Here is a 13171-nt window from a genome sequence, read left to right on the forward strand (position 1 = left end):
CTTTCTTGTTTTAACCTGGAGACCAAAGTGATCAGAGTGCTTTTGAAGTGTAGTGTTGAAATGAAGGTTGTTCCAGTGGATTTTGAATTTGAGGCATCTTCAGTTTTGATGTTGCCATAAGGTTGTAAACCAATTGATCTCATTTGAGGTAATAAAGCTGCAAGAATAGTCTTTATGAGTAACATAGCAACCATACTCTAGAAAGTAGAAACTGTCACAACATGAAGCCGGTTAAAATTGGGCTCTTGATTTTTTTTTTTTGATCAACAAAAACCACCGTAATAGATAGGAACCATCCACCTACGTACCATACACCACATTGTTTGATATGCATTAATTTGTCTGTGCCTACATGAGACCCAAAACCAAAACCCATTTGGTTCTTCATGCATTTCCCCTTTGTTCTACTTTGTCTTCGCGTTCCTTTTTATGGAGATCTATCTTTGGAACATACTGTGTTTTCTTCTTGCCAAAATCCGAGATGTTGGCTGGCCTGTTCTTTGTTTTCTTACTGATCTGATGATTAGCCACCGGTGAGGCACCTTCTCTTGGAGCTGAGTTTGGTTGCTGATTACCATAGACCTGATCCGAAGGCATGTTCTCTTTCTTGTTACCTGAACCCGAACCGTTGCCTGATCTGTGCTTTGATTGCTTAGCAATAGATGCAGCTTCAGGCTGGTGAATCCCATTGGTGTGATTAACATACATTTTCTCCTTTTTCTTACCCGGATCACCATTGATAGCTGATTTGGGGTTTCTTTGCTTGATGTTTTGCTGCGTATGCATTGATGCAACTTCTGTTGGAACCGTGTTGAAACCATGCTGTCGATTCCTATTCACGTGACCAGAAGAAGAAGGCTTGCTCTCTTTCAGACTCAGAGACCAAAAGAGTGAGTTGAGGAAAGAGTTCGGCTTTTCCTCCCATCCTCCAGTTTCATACATCTCAGTCCTCGAATGTTTTGGCCTCATAGACTCCGATGGAGATGAAAGTCCCGCATGACCATCATATGAGAGAATACGAGCTATTGCATACATAGAAGCTCCAAGATGAGGCGGTAGATTTTCCCGTGGATGTCTTACCTAGAACATACCAATGAACGGATGAAAAATCAAATCAAATCAGATAACAAAAACACTTCAAGTATGGAGTAAACTTAAGCACAACGGATTATAAACTCACCTTGAACAAAATGGATGCTGTTAATCTCTCCCGCAGAATGTACATTTGAGCAACTTCAAGGGCTGTGGTTTTGAAAGGCAGCCACCGATCAACTACTAACTTAACTGAATTTTCAGGTGAAGACATCATGTTCTCTTCACGCCTACTCTCTGCTTTATGTATATTCATCCCCTCTTCTTCATCTTCTTCTTCTCCTGTTTCTTCATCTTCTTCTTCTTCTTCCTCGCCATCACTATCATCAGCATCACTCCTCTCTGTAGGAGCTACAGCTATCTCTGTTGAGACCAGTAACAAAGGGAGATCGCGAGCAACGGTACAGTTTCGTATGTGCATGCCTCCATCTCCACGTGTGATCTCATCGAACACAACTAAAGACTCATCATACTTCTTTGAAGACAAGTTGAAGTTGTTTGAGAGCGAATGCACACGAACTTTGGCACCACTAGCAGTCTCTACCAAAGATCTTCGATTATTACCAAAAGATGGGCACAATCTCCCCACCATTGGATACAATCCCACAGCTAGGACGGCACGGAGTATACCAGGGTCACGCGAGTTCTGGCTACAACTCGATATGTCATTAGGAATGATCCCATGTCTTTTAAGTTCTGACTCAAGTTGGCTACGCATCTGATCCAACATCTTCATAGCACTTGGGGATACAAAATACTGAGAGCAAAACTCAGCCGCAAGACCTCTTTCTTTTGCGTTTTTCCAGCAGTCAAAGGCGGCAACAACCGCTAGGTGATCACTGTCGCCACCACAGAGCGACGCAAGTTCAAGCTTTGCAGTAGCAGCTTTCTGTCTTTCAACTGGCGACATGGGCATGGTAAACGGTTCCTTGTAGTCTGCTGCACATGCCAGAGTAAGTGCTGGATCCAGACAGTTTACTAATACAGCGAAGAAAAGCATTTTGCTTATCAGAGGATGAACTGGGAGATGACCAAACTTCTCTCCAAGTTCTGTCAGCTCTTCCTCAGGTGTCAGGGCTCCGATGTCTTGTAGGATGCTCAAGGCGTTTGCAATACTTTGATCAACAGGCGGGTCCAACAGTTTCTGAAGGAAATCATTTGTCTTACAATTTGGATCGAGGATCTTAACCTGAAAATAACATTGAAGGGTGATAATGAGTATTGCACGAATGGTTCACCTCATAGAGGCAAATGCTATTTAAATGAAATGAGCAGTACCTGTAGGCAGAGTTCTTCTACAGGCATCCTCTTAATCTCAGGAACTTTAAAATCCGGCATAGAGGCTGCACGAAGTCTAGAATAGAGATGATAACAAATGCCAGGCTGGCAACGGCCTGCACGACCCTCACGCTGTTTGGCATTTGCTTTCGACACCCATGAAGATTGAAGAGTTGAAACATTACTGTAAGGATCATAGCTCTTTTCCTTCATCCGGCCGCTATCTATCACGTAAACCACATCATCAATGGTCACTGCTGACTCAGCAATATTCGTGGCAAGCACAATCTTGCGACAACCTCGAGGAGGGCGACTAAAAACTTTCTTCTGCTCCCCTGCTGGAACCATTGAGTGAAGACATATAATGTTGAATTTACTACCATCCGAGAAAATAGGGCTGTCAAGTAACCTCTGTCTTGTTTTATTTATATCATCCCATCCAGGTAGAAAAACGAGAATGGCACCACCATCTTCTGAGTCGCCACATATCTTCCTCATTAGCTGCTGTATAAGACTCACATCGACCTGCTCCGGGTTGATTGTCGCCATGTACTTATCGAGTAACTGCTGTCCTTGCTGAGAATTAGACTGAGAGCTTTCTGCATGCTCCCTGATGATTTGAGCAGCTTCTAGCTGATTCTCTGTTTCGGCCAATTCTAAGGCTGTCATTCCATCTTTGGACTTTAAGTTCCAGTCTGCGCCGAATGAGAGGAGCATGCATACATCGCTGATCCTTCCTTTTCCAGCAAATACCATAAGTGGTGTTAGTAAGGTTGATTGGTGCTGATAATTGTAGATCTCGGGACTTCCCTGAGAAGAAACTAGATCTAAGAGGGCATCGAACTCATCATTTGTCCAAGCCAAGATGATTGCTTCATCTAAAGCAAGTTTATCTTCATCTGTTAAATCAAGCTTCTGGTCTGGTATACTCAAGTTGGCAGAGCTTAGATGATTATCTCCACCTGACTTCAAAATAGAGAGCACATCCTCCAAATATAAAGTTCTCACCTGTAGAGACAAAGCATGGAGATTAAACTTGGGAAAACAGAATTTCCAGGTTTGAGAAAGAGTAAAGAAGAGAAATTAACTGGATAAGTGAATCCAGGGACACGGACAACCGGGCAACCTCCAAAATATCCCGAAAATCTCTCAGCATCAAGCGTAGCACTCATTAAGATCTGTTGGCTCAGAATTTTCAAAAAATCTTGTAGTCAGGTCATACTCAAAGACATTATCACAAGTCCAGCATATTAGTGAAAAGAACATAGAGCTTAACTAACCAGACGGAGATGAGGATTTGATGGAAGCAAGTCCCTGCAAATTGGAAAAAAAAAAGCATTGCAAATTAGAAAAAAAACACTGAAAAGAAAAGAAATAGTATCTTATATCATCGCTTGGAGCTTCAGAAATACATGTGCACCAATATGGCATATTGAAGCGAAACAACTGAACAATAGCCTTAACAACAGTTCCGTAAGTCACGTAGAATTGGTTTATTTGATAAACACCTTGATGGTTTGAGAAACTACCTTATAATTGCCAACATGAAATCAGAGTAGCAATCCCTTTCATGGATTTCATCCTACAAAGTAACATTCAGGTCACTGATTAATGTAGACAGCCACATAATAAAATTCTACAGCCTTGGGAAAAATTAAAAAATCTGAGATGAGAAACAATATAACAAGAAGGCATGCCACAGTGACGGTTCACAATTTCATTATATCTTCAAGCAATTTAATTGTCCGAGGAACAGCAGCATATAGATATGAAACACATGATAATGGATGAAAAATATGTCAATTACCACAATGATGTGAGTAATGTCGGAAACATAGCTGCCAGAGCCTTTTCCTACAAGCACTCTCAGGAGAATGCCATTGGTGCAGAAAACAACTGATGAGTGTCTTCCACCTTTGCTCTGCAGTCGAACCTGAAATTGCAACATAAAGTCAATGAGGCACTTCATTACATTATTAAAACACGTCCACCTTTCATGTACAAACGCAAGTGTTTACTACCTACAAAGATTACTAACCTTGTAACCAATGTTGTCTCCAATGCTTTCACCTCTTTCACAGGATATTCTTTCAGAAACTTCAAAACAGAGATGGAAAAACATTCAGCAAGGGGTTTGCAGTACAAAACATAAATGTGAATTAAACCCGAAATTTAAAAAGATCATACGTAGCTGAATAAGGAAGAATATCAACCTGACATAGCGGAGATACGCCGTGGTTGGGTGCATACAATTTTGCAGGTTTCTCTTTTGCTTGACCACATATGGTCTAAAAGATATTGAGGCACCTAAAACATCACCAAAAGGAGTGAGAATCCTCCAGAGTTAAAATATCGAGGGCAGAGTTTCAGATAGAAAACTCTTTACATGGCCTAAATCACACCCCAGGCTCACATTCAGAAAACTCTTATAACATAACATACTTTCTCTAAAAGATTCAAGTTGCATACAGCTATGGACTAGAAAACTGACAGTTTGACCCTCGAATCCAAGGGATGAATAACTAATTCATTAAGGAGATGATTCTACTGAAGGAGCAACAAATACCTGAGTAGTTTTCCCGCAACCAGTTTCACCAGAAATAAGAATAACCTGCATTTAGAATTAAGAATTTTATAGTGATTCATTTCATGCACAAGCTGAAACAAATTCTGAACAATTAACATACTGAAGGAGTTCACAGAACCTGATTAGATTCAACAGCAGATGTGATAGCGTCTCTAAACGATGTGATGGGAAGCCTTGACCGCAACTTAGAGATCTGTAACATAAAAAAAAAAACATTTCACTTTCCTCTACTTCTCAATCTATATCCTGAACAAAAGAAGCTGAGTATCCCTTACCTCCTGAAGAGCTCTATCATTCCTCAGCCTAGAACTCAAAGACGCCACCTTGTCCAAGATCTCATCACCGCTCATCTGCGGCTTCCTAAAAAAATCATCTTTCCACTGCCCTTGTTTACCAGACTTGCCTACGTACTTGTTAAACGACGTCGCAGCAGTATCTCCATCGCAAGGTGGATAATAAGTAAACAACTCCTGAAGAATAGCATCAGCCTCAGGCGGAAACGAGACGCACCGAAGCTTCTCTTTGTTAGACTTCTCCTTAGCTCCTTTGTTCTTCCCATTTCTATACATGTCTTTGAATATCGAAAGACGCCTTTGATTCCCTTGCCTATAAAACCATATCCACATGGATAAAGATCAATACTTTATCAAACCCAGAAGACGTCTCACCATAAAGGTGAAAACTTTATCAAACCCAAAAGAGGTTAAAGTTAGAATGAAGACTAACTCACCCAGAGCTTTTGGATTGAATACCCATTTTCCGACACATCTGGTGAATCACGCCACGTTCGGTGTTCGAAAGGTTATGCTCAAACGTGTAAACTACAACAACAAAGGAAGAAGAGCATTTCAATCGACATTCAATTAGAGTTTGGGAAACTCTCTATGTTACCTTCGTTACCGGAGGCTCGAAAGTCTTCGATGACCTTAGAAGCCCAGATCCTAGTAGCTTCGACGGAACTTGGCTTGCCGGCTGCATTTTCAGACCTGAACCTCTTGTTCCCCATGGATGATTAGGGTTGAGTGTTGTTGTAATGGTTCGATGAGTTTCTGAAGTTTGATTGCATTATTATATATATAAACCACCGCCTTTCCTTCTCCTCTCTCTTGTCAATTTTAATTGGCCAAAGTAAAAGAAGAAATAATTGATTGGCAGGCAGAGATGGGATGCTGTGAAACTTGAGGGAATATGCTTCGCCTGACTTCTTCTTAAGGCCCAATGGGCCCATTCACTTGCACCAAAACAGTCGTATGTCTGGACAATTCATGAGCTGCCTTGTTTCTTTCACGGTTGACTAATCGAAAAGATCATTCCGGTTCCCATGTAGACGGCCCTACGACTCTTCCAAACTTTTGATCTCGTAATATCCGCTCATCATTGGCTTCACCTGCTCTGTAGATATCTTCCATTGGATGAACATTTCTTTGAGCGAAAAGAAATTCATTCATAGACTTTCAAATATACCATAGTACCCAGAAAGACAATTTGGCGATCCTAAATATTGTATCTGAACTATTCATAAGTTCAAATAGTGCTGATATATTTTCCTCTAAGTCGAGATTGAAAATTTGAGAATGGTAAACCTGAACATCTCCAAGTTGCTTGCGCATGAGGACAAAGAAAGAGAACATGGTTAATAGTCTCCTCTTCCACGCAATATGTCTAGCAAGTTGGATACATATTGATTCCTCTTGAACAAAGTTGCACATATGTAGGCAGAGCGCCTGAAATAGTTTTCCATACGAAATGTTGAATCTTAGGAAGGATTTCTAATTTCCAAGTTTGAGCTTTAAGTACTAGAGATCCATCTGGTACTATAATTTCTTCTTCTACAAAATCATGGGTAGCCGTCCAATAGCCTGACTTAACCGTGTATTCTAAATTTGGATTATATGGCCAAATATACTTGTCACATTGATTATGCCTCGATAATCTGATAGCATTAATCAACTCCACCTCTTCGGGTAGGAGTAACGAGTTCAACTTATCCTTTTTCCAAGTTGCAGTAGCTTTATCATGAACCCTGAGACCTTCATGTTTGGATAAATACACAGGGAGACCAATCTCCTAGGACGCGTAGTCGAAATCCAACAATCTTCCCAAACTCGTGTATTACATCCATTCCATACTTGCATAAGTAAACCTTTCTTTAAAAGATTATTACCCTCTTGAATGGATTTCCATCTATACGAAGAACTAGTTGAACTAGTTCGTGCTGAAGAGAATCCTGACTCTTTAGAAAGATATAAATAGAAGTTATTAAAAAGGTAGGACTTAAGTTTTAATATTAGTTGGAGACAAGATTAATTATTGTATTGTTTAGATACATTTTCAGTAATATAATATTGTTTTCCATAATTTTCCTTAACGAAATTGTAATAGTTTTATTAATTACAAATGATATTAAATATAGTATAATATATGACTAAAGGTTAGGATCAAATGAATGTTTATGTTTAAATAAGAGAGATCTATGAACTATAATATCCATAATCTGCTATATGAGCGTTAGTTGTGTTGTAGGTTTTGTGATTGCCAAGTTGTATTGTAGCGGGAAGAATCTCAAGCTCCATAGTGAGCACCAATTGTGGACTGCATAGTCGGTCGTCACCAAAGAGAGTATAAAATGTCTAAATGGTCGGTGGCTTTTCGTATTAATAACCAGAAGAATAAATAACCCGTCAATTACAAGAACTAGAGATATTTATCTAAACAATATCGCCTAAATAAAATTTCTTCAATCCATTTTGTGGTTGTTGAAGATAATTTCTTCGGAAGAGGAGATGTTGTTCAATATTCGGGTGGTTCAAATGCTTTTTAATAAAAAATAAATCAAAAACTTTTGGATACTTTTAATAGAGTTTTGAAGTGTATAGATACATTCATTTGAGGGTTTTGGTTGAGTTCCCGTTTTAGACTATTTCAGATTCATTTGGGTTTGGGTCTCGGATTCTGTTTTTTTTCCTAAACCTATTACGGACTATAATATCCTATCATCTGCATATGGCAGCCGGCTCTAGTTATTTTATTTTAGGCAAACGGAACATGAGAACAAGAATCTCTTAGAAATCAATGACTAATGTCAAATTCTAATAAGAATATACATTATAAAATACGGTTGCACAGACTTTTTTTTTTTAATATGTTTCTGCAATAGCAAACATGATAATGGTTGTTATCATTATTCAATGGTAGCCAATCTAAATTCAAGAAAAAAATTAAAAAAACAAGAGTAACAAAATTAAAAACGCACCAAACATCAAAAGGACACAAAGCAAGCAAGCAACCATTGTAGTTGGAAAATATCTCTGTCATATCTATTTAATCTGACCGCAGTCGATCACGACGGGCTTGGAAAGCTTGTCCTTAAGAGGTTCGTTTGATATGATCCTGACCACATCCAATCCTTCAACAACTTGGCCGAAGACGACGTGTAGATCGTTGAATTCCCAGTTCTCAGTCAAGGAGATCAAAAACTGAGATGAGTTGGTGTCAGGACCATTGTTGTTCATGGAGAGGATACCCGGACCGGTGTGCTTTTTGATGAAGTTCTCATCCTCGAAAAAACCTCCGGCGTAGATTGATTCGCCTCCGCATCCTATCCTTTCGTCAGTGAAATCTCCTCCGCCAATGATATAATCGGGGCACATATGGTAGATGATTGATCCTTTGTAATGGAGTGGCTTACCCTTCTTCCCCATGCCTTTCTCGCCTGTACAGAGGGCGCGGAAATTCTCTGCCGTCCGTGGGGTCGTGTCGGCAAAGAGCTCCATCACGATCCGACCAACAGCTTTGCCGCGCACCGCCATATCAAAGAAAACCTTAGGGTTAGCCTTTCCTGGAGAGCATTCTAGGGGCTTTTGAGAGGACGGATTCGTACATAGATTACCAGCTGGAGCAGAGTTTGGGTTAATGCTAATGGTTAATCCTTCACCAGCCGGAGGTTGAATTCGGCCAAAGGCAGCCCCTACCGCGGATCCCGCTGGAGCAGAGTTTGGGTTAATGCTAATGGTAAATCCTTCACCAGCCGGAATGTTTATGTTGATGGTAAATCCACCGGCCATTCTCTGAGTTTGGATCTAAGAAATTATATAGGTTTCCTGGGAGGAGAGAACATAGTTCCAATGAAAATAAATAGTAAAGTGAAGGAAGATCGTCGGCCGTATATGTAGATTTTTTAAACTGTATTTTAGGTTAACTGTGGTTAAATCGAATCTCACTAGCGTTAAATCTAATATGACTGCTTTTCTATTTCGAAAATATTTACAGAACCATGTCACTCCTTTTTTAAAAACTTTTATGCTTTTCTAATTATTAAAATATACTCCGGGGGGGAGTATTATCGATAACCTTTAAATCTAATTGCAATTTATTTTAAATTTTCATTTCTTTTCCCTTCCTTTCGGATCAAGCTAACTAAAAACACTCACATTTTTGTTGGCTCTATCAACAAATTTTCATTTCTTTTCCACGTCATATACTCTCTTATTTGCAACTGAAAATTTGTTAAGTGCATGGACAAAACCGATTAATTTGGAATTCAAATGTCTAACATCAAAATCATTGCAATTTACCCAATTTGTGTTTAAAATATGGCTGTATTTTAAATAAGCCCAAAAATCAATCGATCGAAATAATTTTTTTTCTGCCAAATACTAAGTTTTATTTTCTTGGTTCAAAATTTCCATTAGAGAATTCATATAACAGAAAACAAACGATTTATACGGAGGAACAAGATGGACCACGTTGGATCGATCACACGCGCCTGTCGAGTGACGAAAAACGTACGAAGTTATGAGTAATGTGGACTCCCTCGTAAGATTTCAAATTCGAAAAACCAAAACGACTCTCAGCCCCACCACTCTTTCTCTCTCAAACTTTCTCGGAAAATAAAAAAGGTTCCCGAGAAATTCAAATCATATGAATACCGCCGCTTCCTAGCTGAAACGCACAGATTCATTCTATCGAGCGAGAGCCATGGGTTGTCTCTTCCGTTGCTTCCTCCGCGCCAAAGCCAAGGAGCAATCTACCGTCGGCGATTCCCTCTCTCAACCTCCCGGCGTCAACTCCATCGTAATCCCCTCTCTCTCTCTCGCTTCCTTTGGTTTCAGTCTCGAATTACAGTTCTCAGAAGTTGAAATCGATTGTAAATGTTGGTTTGTTAGTCTACTTGAGCTGGATTTTTTTGGTAGCTCGGCGTTAACATATCTTCTTTTACAGAGAGGCCATGACTCGAAGAATCGTTTATCAGCTCTGTTTCTCTCTCAAGGTAGTATTTATATCTCTTCTTATTCAATGTATGGTTTGAAAGAAGAAGAAGAAGAAGGAAGGTCTTACTTGTTTCTTCCTTCCTTCTCTAGAGAAAGCGGATTCTCCGCCACGTCATCACAGAGAAGGATCTGGTTTGCATATTCGCAACGATCTCATCAAGGATGAGGTATCTCTTCCTATCAATAGAATTGTGTTGTCAGTTAGCACTTTCCTGGGATTCTGGATTAAGCCTTTTGTAGTTTGGAGATCATATGATTATGTTGCTCGAGATCTTAGTTTGCTTTTGTGATATTGGAGCTCAAGCTCTGGCCTGTGGAATGGAATGCGTTGTACTTCTCACAGCTTTGGCCCTTTGTCCTCTACATTCTGTTGACTCAATTTTTTGTATAGAAAATATTCGATGCTTGTTTAGATGAATGTAGCTTATGTATACATGCTTCAGTGTGAATATATGCATACTTGCAATAGTGGCTTCATCTTTATTTAGGAAATTGTCTGTTACTTTGTGCAACTTTCCCTCCTAAAGTTACAAAATCTTGATGGAACCTGGCGAGAATTATTTGTTTTTGCATCTATCAAATCGAATGTGATTGTTTGGTTCCTTCAAATGATAACGTAATCCTCCTGTTTACCTCTGGAACCACAGGCTCAGCTTCTCAAAGCTTGCGACAAAACAACAGCGACACCAGTTGAAATTAGGAAAGCATCTGAAAAACTTGAAACTTCTCAACGTGGACAACAGCTTACATCTTCCCAATTTCATTCATGGATCTCTGATGCAGTCTTTCACTTGGATGAACCGTGCGAAGAGGTTTCAGAGCAAACTCCTAGCAGGTGCTACTTTTCTTAGCAAATATCTCTTTAAGCAGAGCATTTTGAAAACTAAAACTGGCATGACTGCATATATCCTAACATTATTTTACATCACGCAAGAGGTTTCTTTTGATCTAGAATTTTCTTCTTTTGTCAAACATCAGTTGCGTGACGAGGATCTCCACTGGATATAGTGATGCTGGTGAAGAAAGCCAAGAAAGCATTGGTACTGAGTTCAGGGATGGGGTGTATAGATCCAGCAAGGTGTCGTTCGCAGCTGGAAACATTACGGGAAAGAGGAAATCAGTGAAGCTTGAATGTGATTTTGATCAATCTTACTCTTCTACTTCTTCCAAGAAAAGCACTTCAAAGACACCAGAGAAGGCTGGAAAAAGTAATTTCTCAACAACCTCGCGTAATCTTACCTCACTGAAGCTATCTGATGAGATTCAAACTCCTGCAGTTATGGAATCAGCAGTAAGGGGGAGACCAAGAATCAGGTCGCAGTGTTTGCATTCACCTTCCAGTCTTACTGAAAACGCCTCCATATGTAAGCTCCCTGAAGACTCAGATGAGACTAAAGAGCATGCTTGCAAAGAGAAAAAAGAACCTGAATCTCCATTATCAGTAACTTGTGAGGGAAAGTTGGAAGAGAGTTCAGCTAGTCCTTCTCCTTGGGTGAAGCAGAGTGAAGAGAAGAGTAATAAAAAAATGACGGCTACTATATCCACTGTTACTTATGGGGACAGACCCATCATTGGAACGGCTGCTGCTCACTGGAACGAGAAAGAACAATCTCAAATCTCACCCAAATGGTGGGATGGTAATGGGATACCAAACTCTACAAACAAGTACAAAGAGGTACGTACCTACTCTCCTGTTTAATCTCTAGTCCTCTCACTCATGATACACATGGGAGTTACTTTTCTTAATGCAGGATCAGAAAGTGAGCTGGCACGTAACATCTTTCGAGGAGAGATTGGAGAAAGCACTTTCAGAAGAAGGCGGTCAAGGTTTCACCCCATCAAGGTACATTCTTCTCCTTCTCTTAATGATAGTAGCAAGTAGTAACCGATGATTCATAAACCTGTTGCTGTGCAGAAAGCTTGAAATAATGGAAGAGGCTGAAAGGGACACAGCTATATCACAGCTGCATCATCCAGCGCAATCCACATCAATCGTTTCCTTTTGAACATCGTGTAGTCTATTATTGAGTATTGAGACAGTATTGGGCGCTTTCGTACAGAATGGTTATCATGAGTTCATGACTCATGAGCAATATGTGATGATACGTAGAAGAATCTATATAGCAAACTTTACACGACGGTTCATGATTTCGTATATCCTTTCTATCACATCACCTGATAGTAGATGCAGTGTCATTCATTGCAAGTCCTGAATGATTGGTTATCAAGTGCTTGATGTTTTAAGTTCTTATATTTTTCATTATCATTTGTCCAAAAAAAAAAAGAAGTTTTCATTATCTATTGATTCTGTCTACTATATATACTCTAAGCTAATTCTATTAGGAGCCAGAAGTTTAGAGCACCATTAACCGGAGTGTTTAAGTGGGTGCTTAATATTTTTTGGATTTAACAAAAAAGAAAAATACCATAATAAAATAAGAAGTGCTACTTGAAAGGTGCTTAATTAAGCTATTGAAGAAGTGGTGCTTGAGGAATGCTTAATCATTTATTAGTAAAAAATTGATTAAGCAACCCATTAGAGGTGTTAGGGTTAAAGATGGCCTTATGGACGGAGAAAATAGATACGACTGAAAATAGCAGTCCAATTATGCCTCCGAATAGCAAGACAGCAACACATTATTTAAGCATGGACACTTGAGTATTTGATTCGTTTTCATTTTTGGATTTTAGATATTTTGGATATAAAGATATATAAGAACCATCTGCGTACTTATTACATCTGGATCGGCTTTAGTTTGGTCATTTTGGTGCTTGGATTGGTTCATATAGTAAGATTCTGAACTGATTTATATATAAACTGCATGCATTTACATATAAACATAACTAATATTTTAGATATATAAACAGTATTTTATGTATTTGATAATTTTTTTGTTTTTTTTTCGGTTCAGTTTTGGTGAGATTTCAGTTTAATTCGGATAAT

General features: G+C 39.3%; 3 protein-coding genes across 7 annotated transcripts; 1 reads left to right on the forward strand and 2 right to left on the reverse strand.

The window, feature by feature from the left end:
• Positions 1-166: 166 nt before the first annotated feature.
• On the reverse strand, positions 167-6262 carry LOC103865072 (DExH-box ATP-dependent RNA helicase DExH6). The gene is made up of 14 exons (XM_009142851.3): positions 5849-6262; positions 5688-5778; positions 5233-5563; positions 5076-5150; positions 4937-4981; positions 4584-4677; positions 4409-4467; positions 4178-4303; positions 3900-3952; positions 3651-3684; positions 3459-3548; positions 2371-3378; positions 1181-2281; positions 167-1080 (listed from the first exon to the last, which is right to left on the reverse strand). The coding sequence occupies exons 1-14, from the start codon at positions 5961-5963 to the stop codon at positions 385-387; spliced, it is 3918 nt and encodes a 1305-aa protein (XP_009141099.2). The 5' UTR covers positions 5964-6262; the 3' UTR covers positions 167-384.
• A 1772-nt stretch (positions 6263-8034) lies between these two features.
• On the reverse strand, positions 8035-9260 carry LOC103865073 (peptidyl-prolyl cis-trans isomerase). Of its 4 annotated transcripts, none has more exons than XM_018658207.2 (2): positions 8969-9260; positions 8035-8878 (listed from the first exon to the last, which is right to left on the reverse strand). In XM_018658207.2, exons 1-2 carry the CDS (start codon positions 9019-9021, stop codon positions 8275-8277), a joined length of 657 nt encoding a protein of 218 aa, XP_018513723.1. In that variant the 5' UTR covers positions 9022-9260; the 3' UTR covers positions 8035-8274. The 4 variants fall into 4 exon arrangements, with proteins under 4 accessions (XP_018513723.1, XP_009141102.1, XP_009141101.1 ...); XM_009142854.3 differs by having other exon boundaries at positions 8035-8747; positions 8847-9260; XM_009142853.3 differs by having other exon boundaries at positions 8035-8747; positions 8838-9260.
• Positions 9261-9701: 441 nt separating this feature from the next.
• Positions 9702-12500, forward strand: LOC103865074 (protein JASON). 2 transcript variants are annotated; one of them, XM_018658229.2, is made up of 8 exons: positions 9702-10030; positions 10178-10226; positions 10318-10394; positions 10875-11062; positions 11206-11435; positions 11505-11902; positions 11979-12070; positions 12143-12500. In XM_018658229.2, the coding sequence occupies exons 1-8, from the start codon at positions 9935-9937 to the stop codon at positions 12231-12233; spliced, it is 1221 nt and encodes a 406-aa protein (XP_018513745.1). In that variant the 5' UTR covers positions 9702-9934; the 3' UTR covers positions 12234-12500. The 2 variants fall into 2 exon arrangements, with proteins under 2 accessions (XP_018513745.1, XP_009141103.1); XM_009142855.3 differs by having other exon boundaries at positions 11206-11902.
• The last annotated feature ends 671 nt before the right edge of the window (positions 12501-13171 follow it).

Source organism: Brassica rapa, chromosome A04 (assembly GCF_000309985.2).
Source record: "Brassica rapa cultivar Chiifu-401-42 chromosome A04, CAAS_Brap_v3.01, whole genome shotgun sequence".
Lineage (NCBI taxonomy): Eukaryota > Viridiplantae > Streptophyta > Magnoliopsida > Brassicales > Brassicaceae > Brassica > Brassica rapa.

What these genes read in the sequence shown, in the direction of transcription:
- LOC103865072 (XM_009142851.3), bottom strand. Translation starts at nt 5,963, where the DNA reads ATGGGGAACAAGAGGTTCAGGTCTGAAAATGCAGCCGGCAAGCCAAGT. An exon ending in GCGTATCTCCGCTATGTCAG is followed by an intron (nt 4,468 to 4,583) that starts GTTGATATTCTT and finishes TCTGTTTTGAAG; the next exon opens with TTTCTGAAAGAATATCCTGT. An exon ending in TCCCTGGATTCACTTATCCA is followed by an intron (nt 3,379 to 3,458) that starts GTTAATTTCTCT and finishes TTGTCTCTACAG; the next exon opens with GTGAGAACTTTATATTTGGA.
- LOC103865073 (XM_009142852.3), bottom strand. Translation starts at nt 9,021, where the DNA reads ATGGCCGGTGGATTTACCATCAACATAAACATTCCGGCTGGTGAAGGA.
- LOC103865074 (XM_009142855.3), top strand. Translation starts at nt 9,935, where the DNA reads ATGGGTTGTCTCTTCCGTTGCTTCCTCCGCGCCAAAGCCAAGGAGCAA. An exon ending in ACGATCTCATCAAGGATGAG is followed by an intron (nt 10,395 to 10,874) that starts GTATCTCTTCCT and finishes CTGGAACCACAG; the next exon opens with GCTCAGCTTCTCAAAGCTTG. An exon ending in TCAGAGCAAACTCCTAGCAG is followed by an intron (nt 11,063 to 11,205) that starts GTGCTACTTTTC and finishes GTCAAACATCAG; the next exon opens with TTGCGTGACGAGGATCTCCA.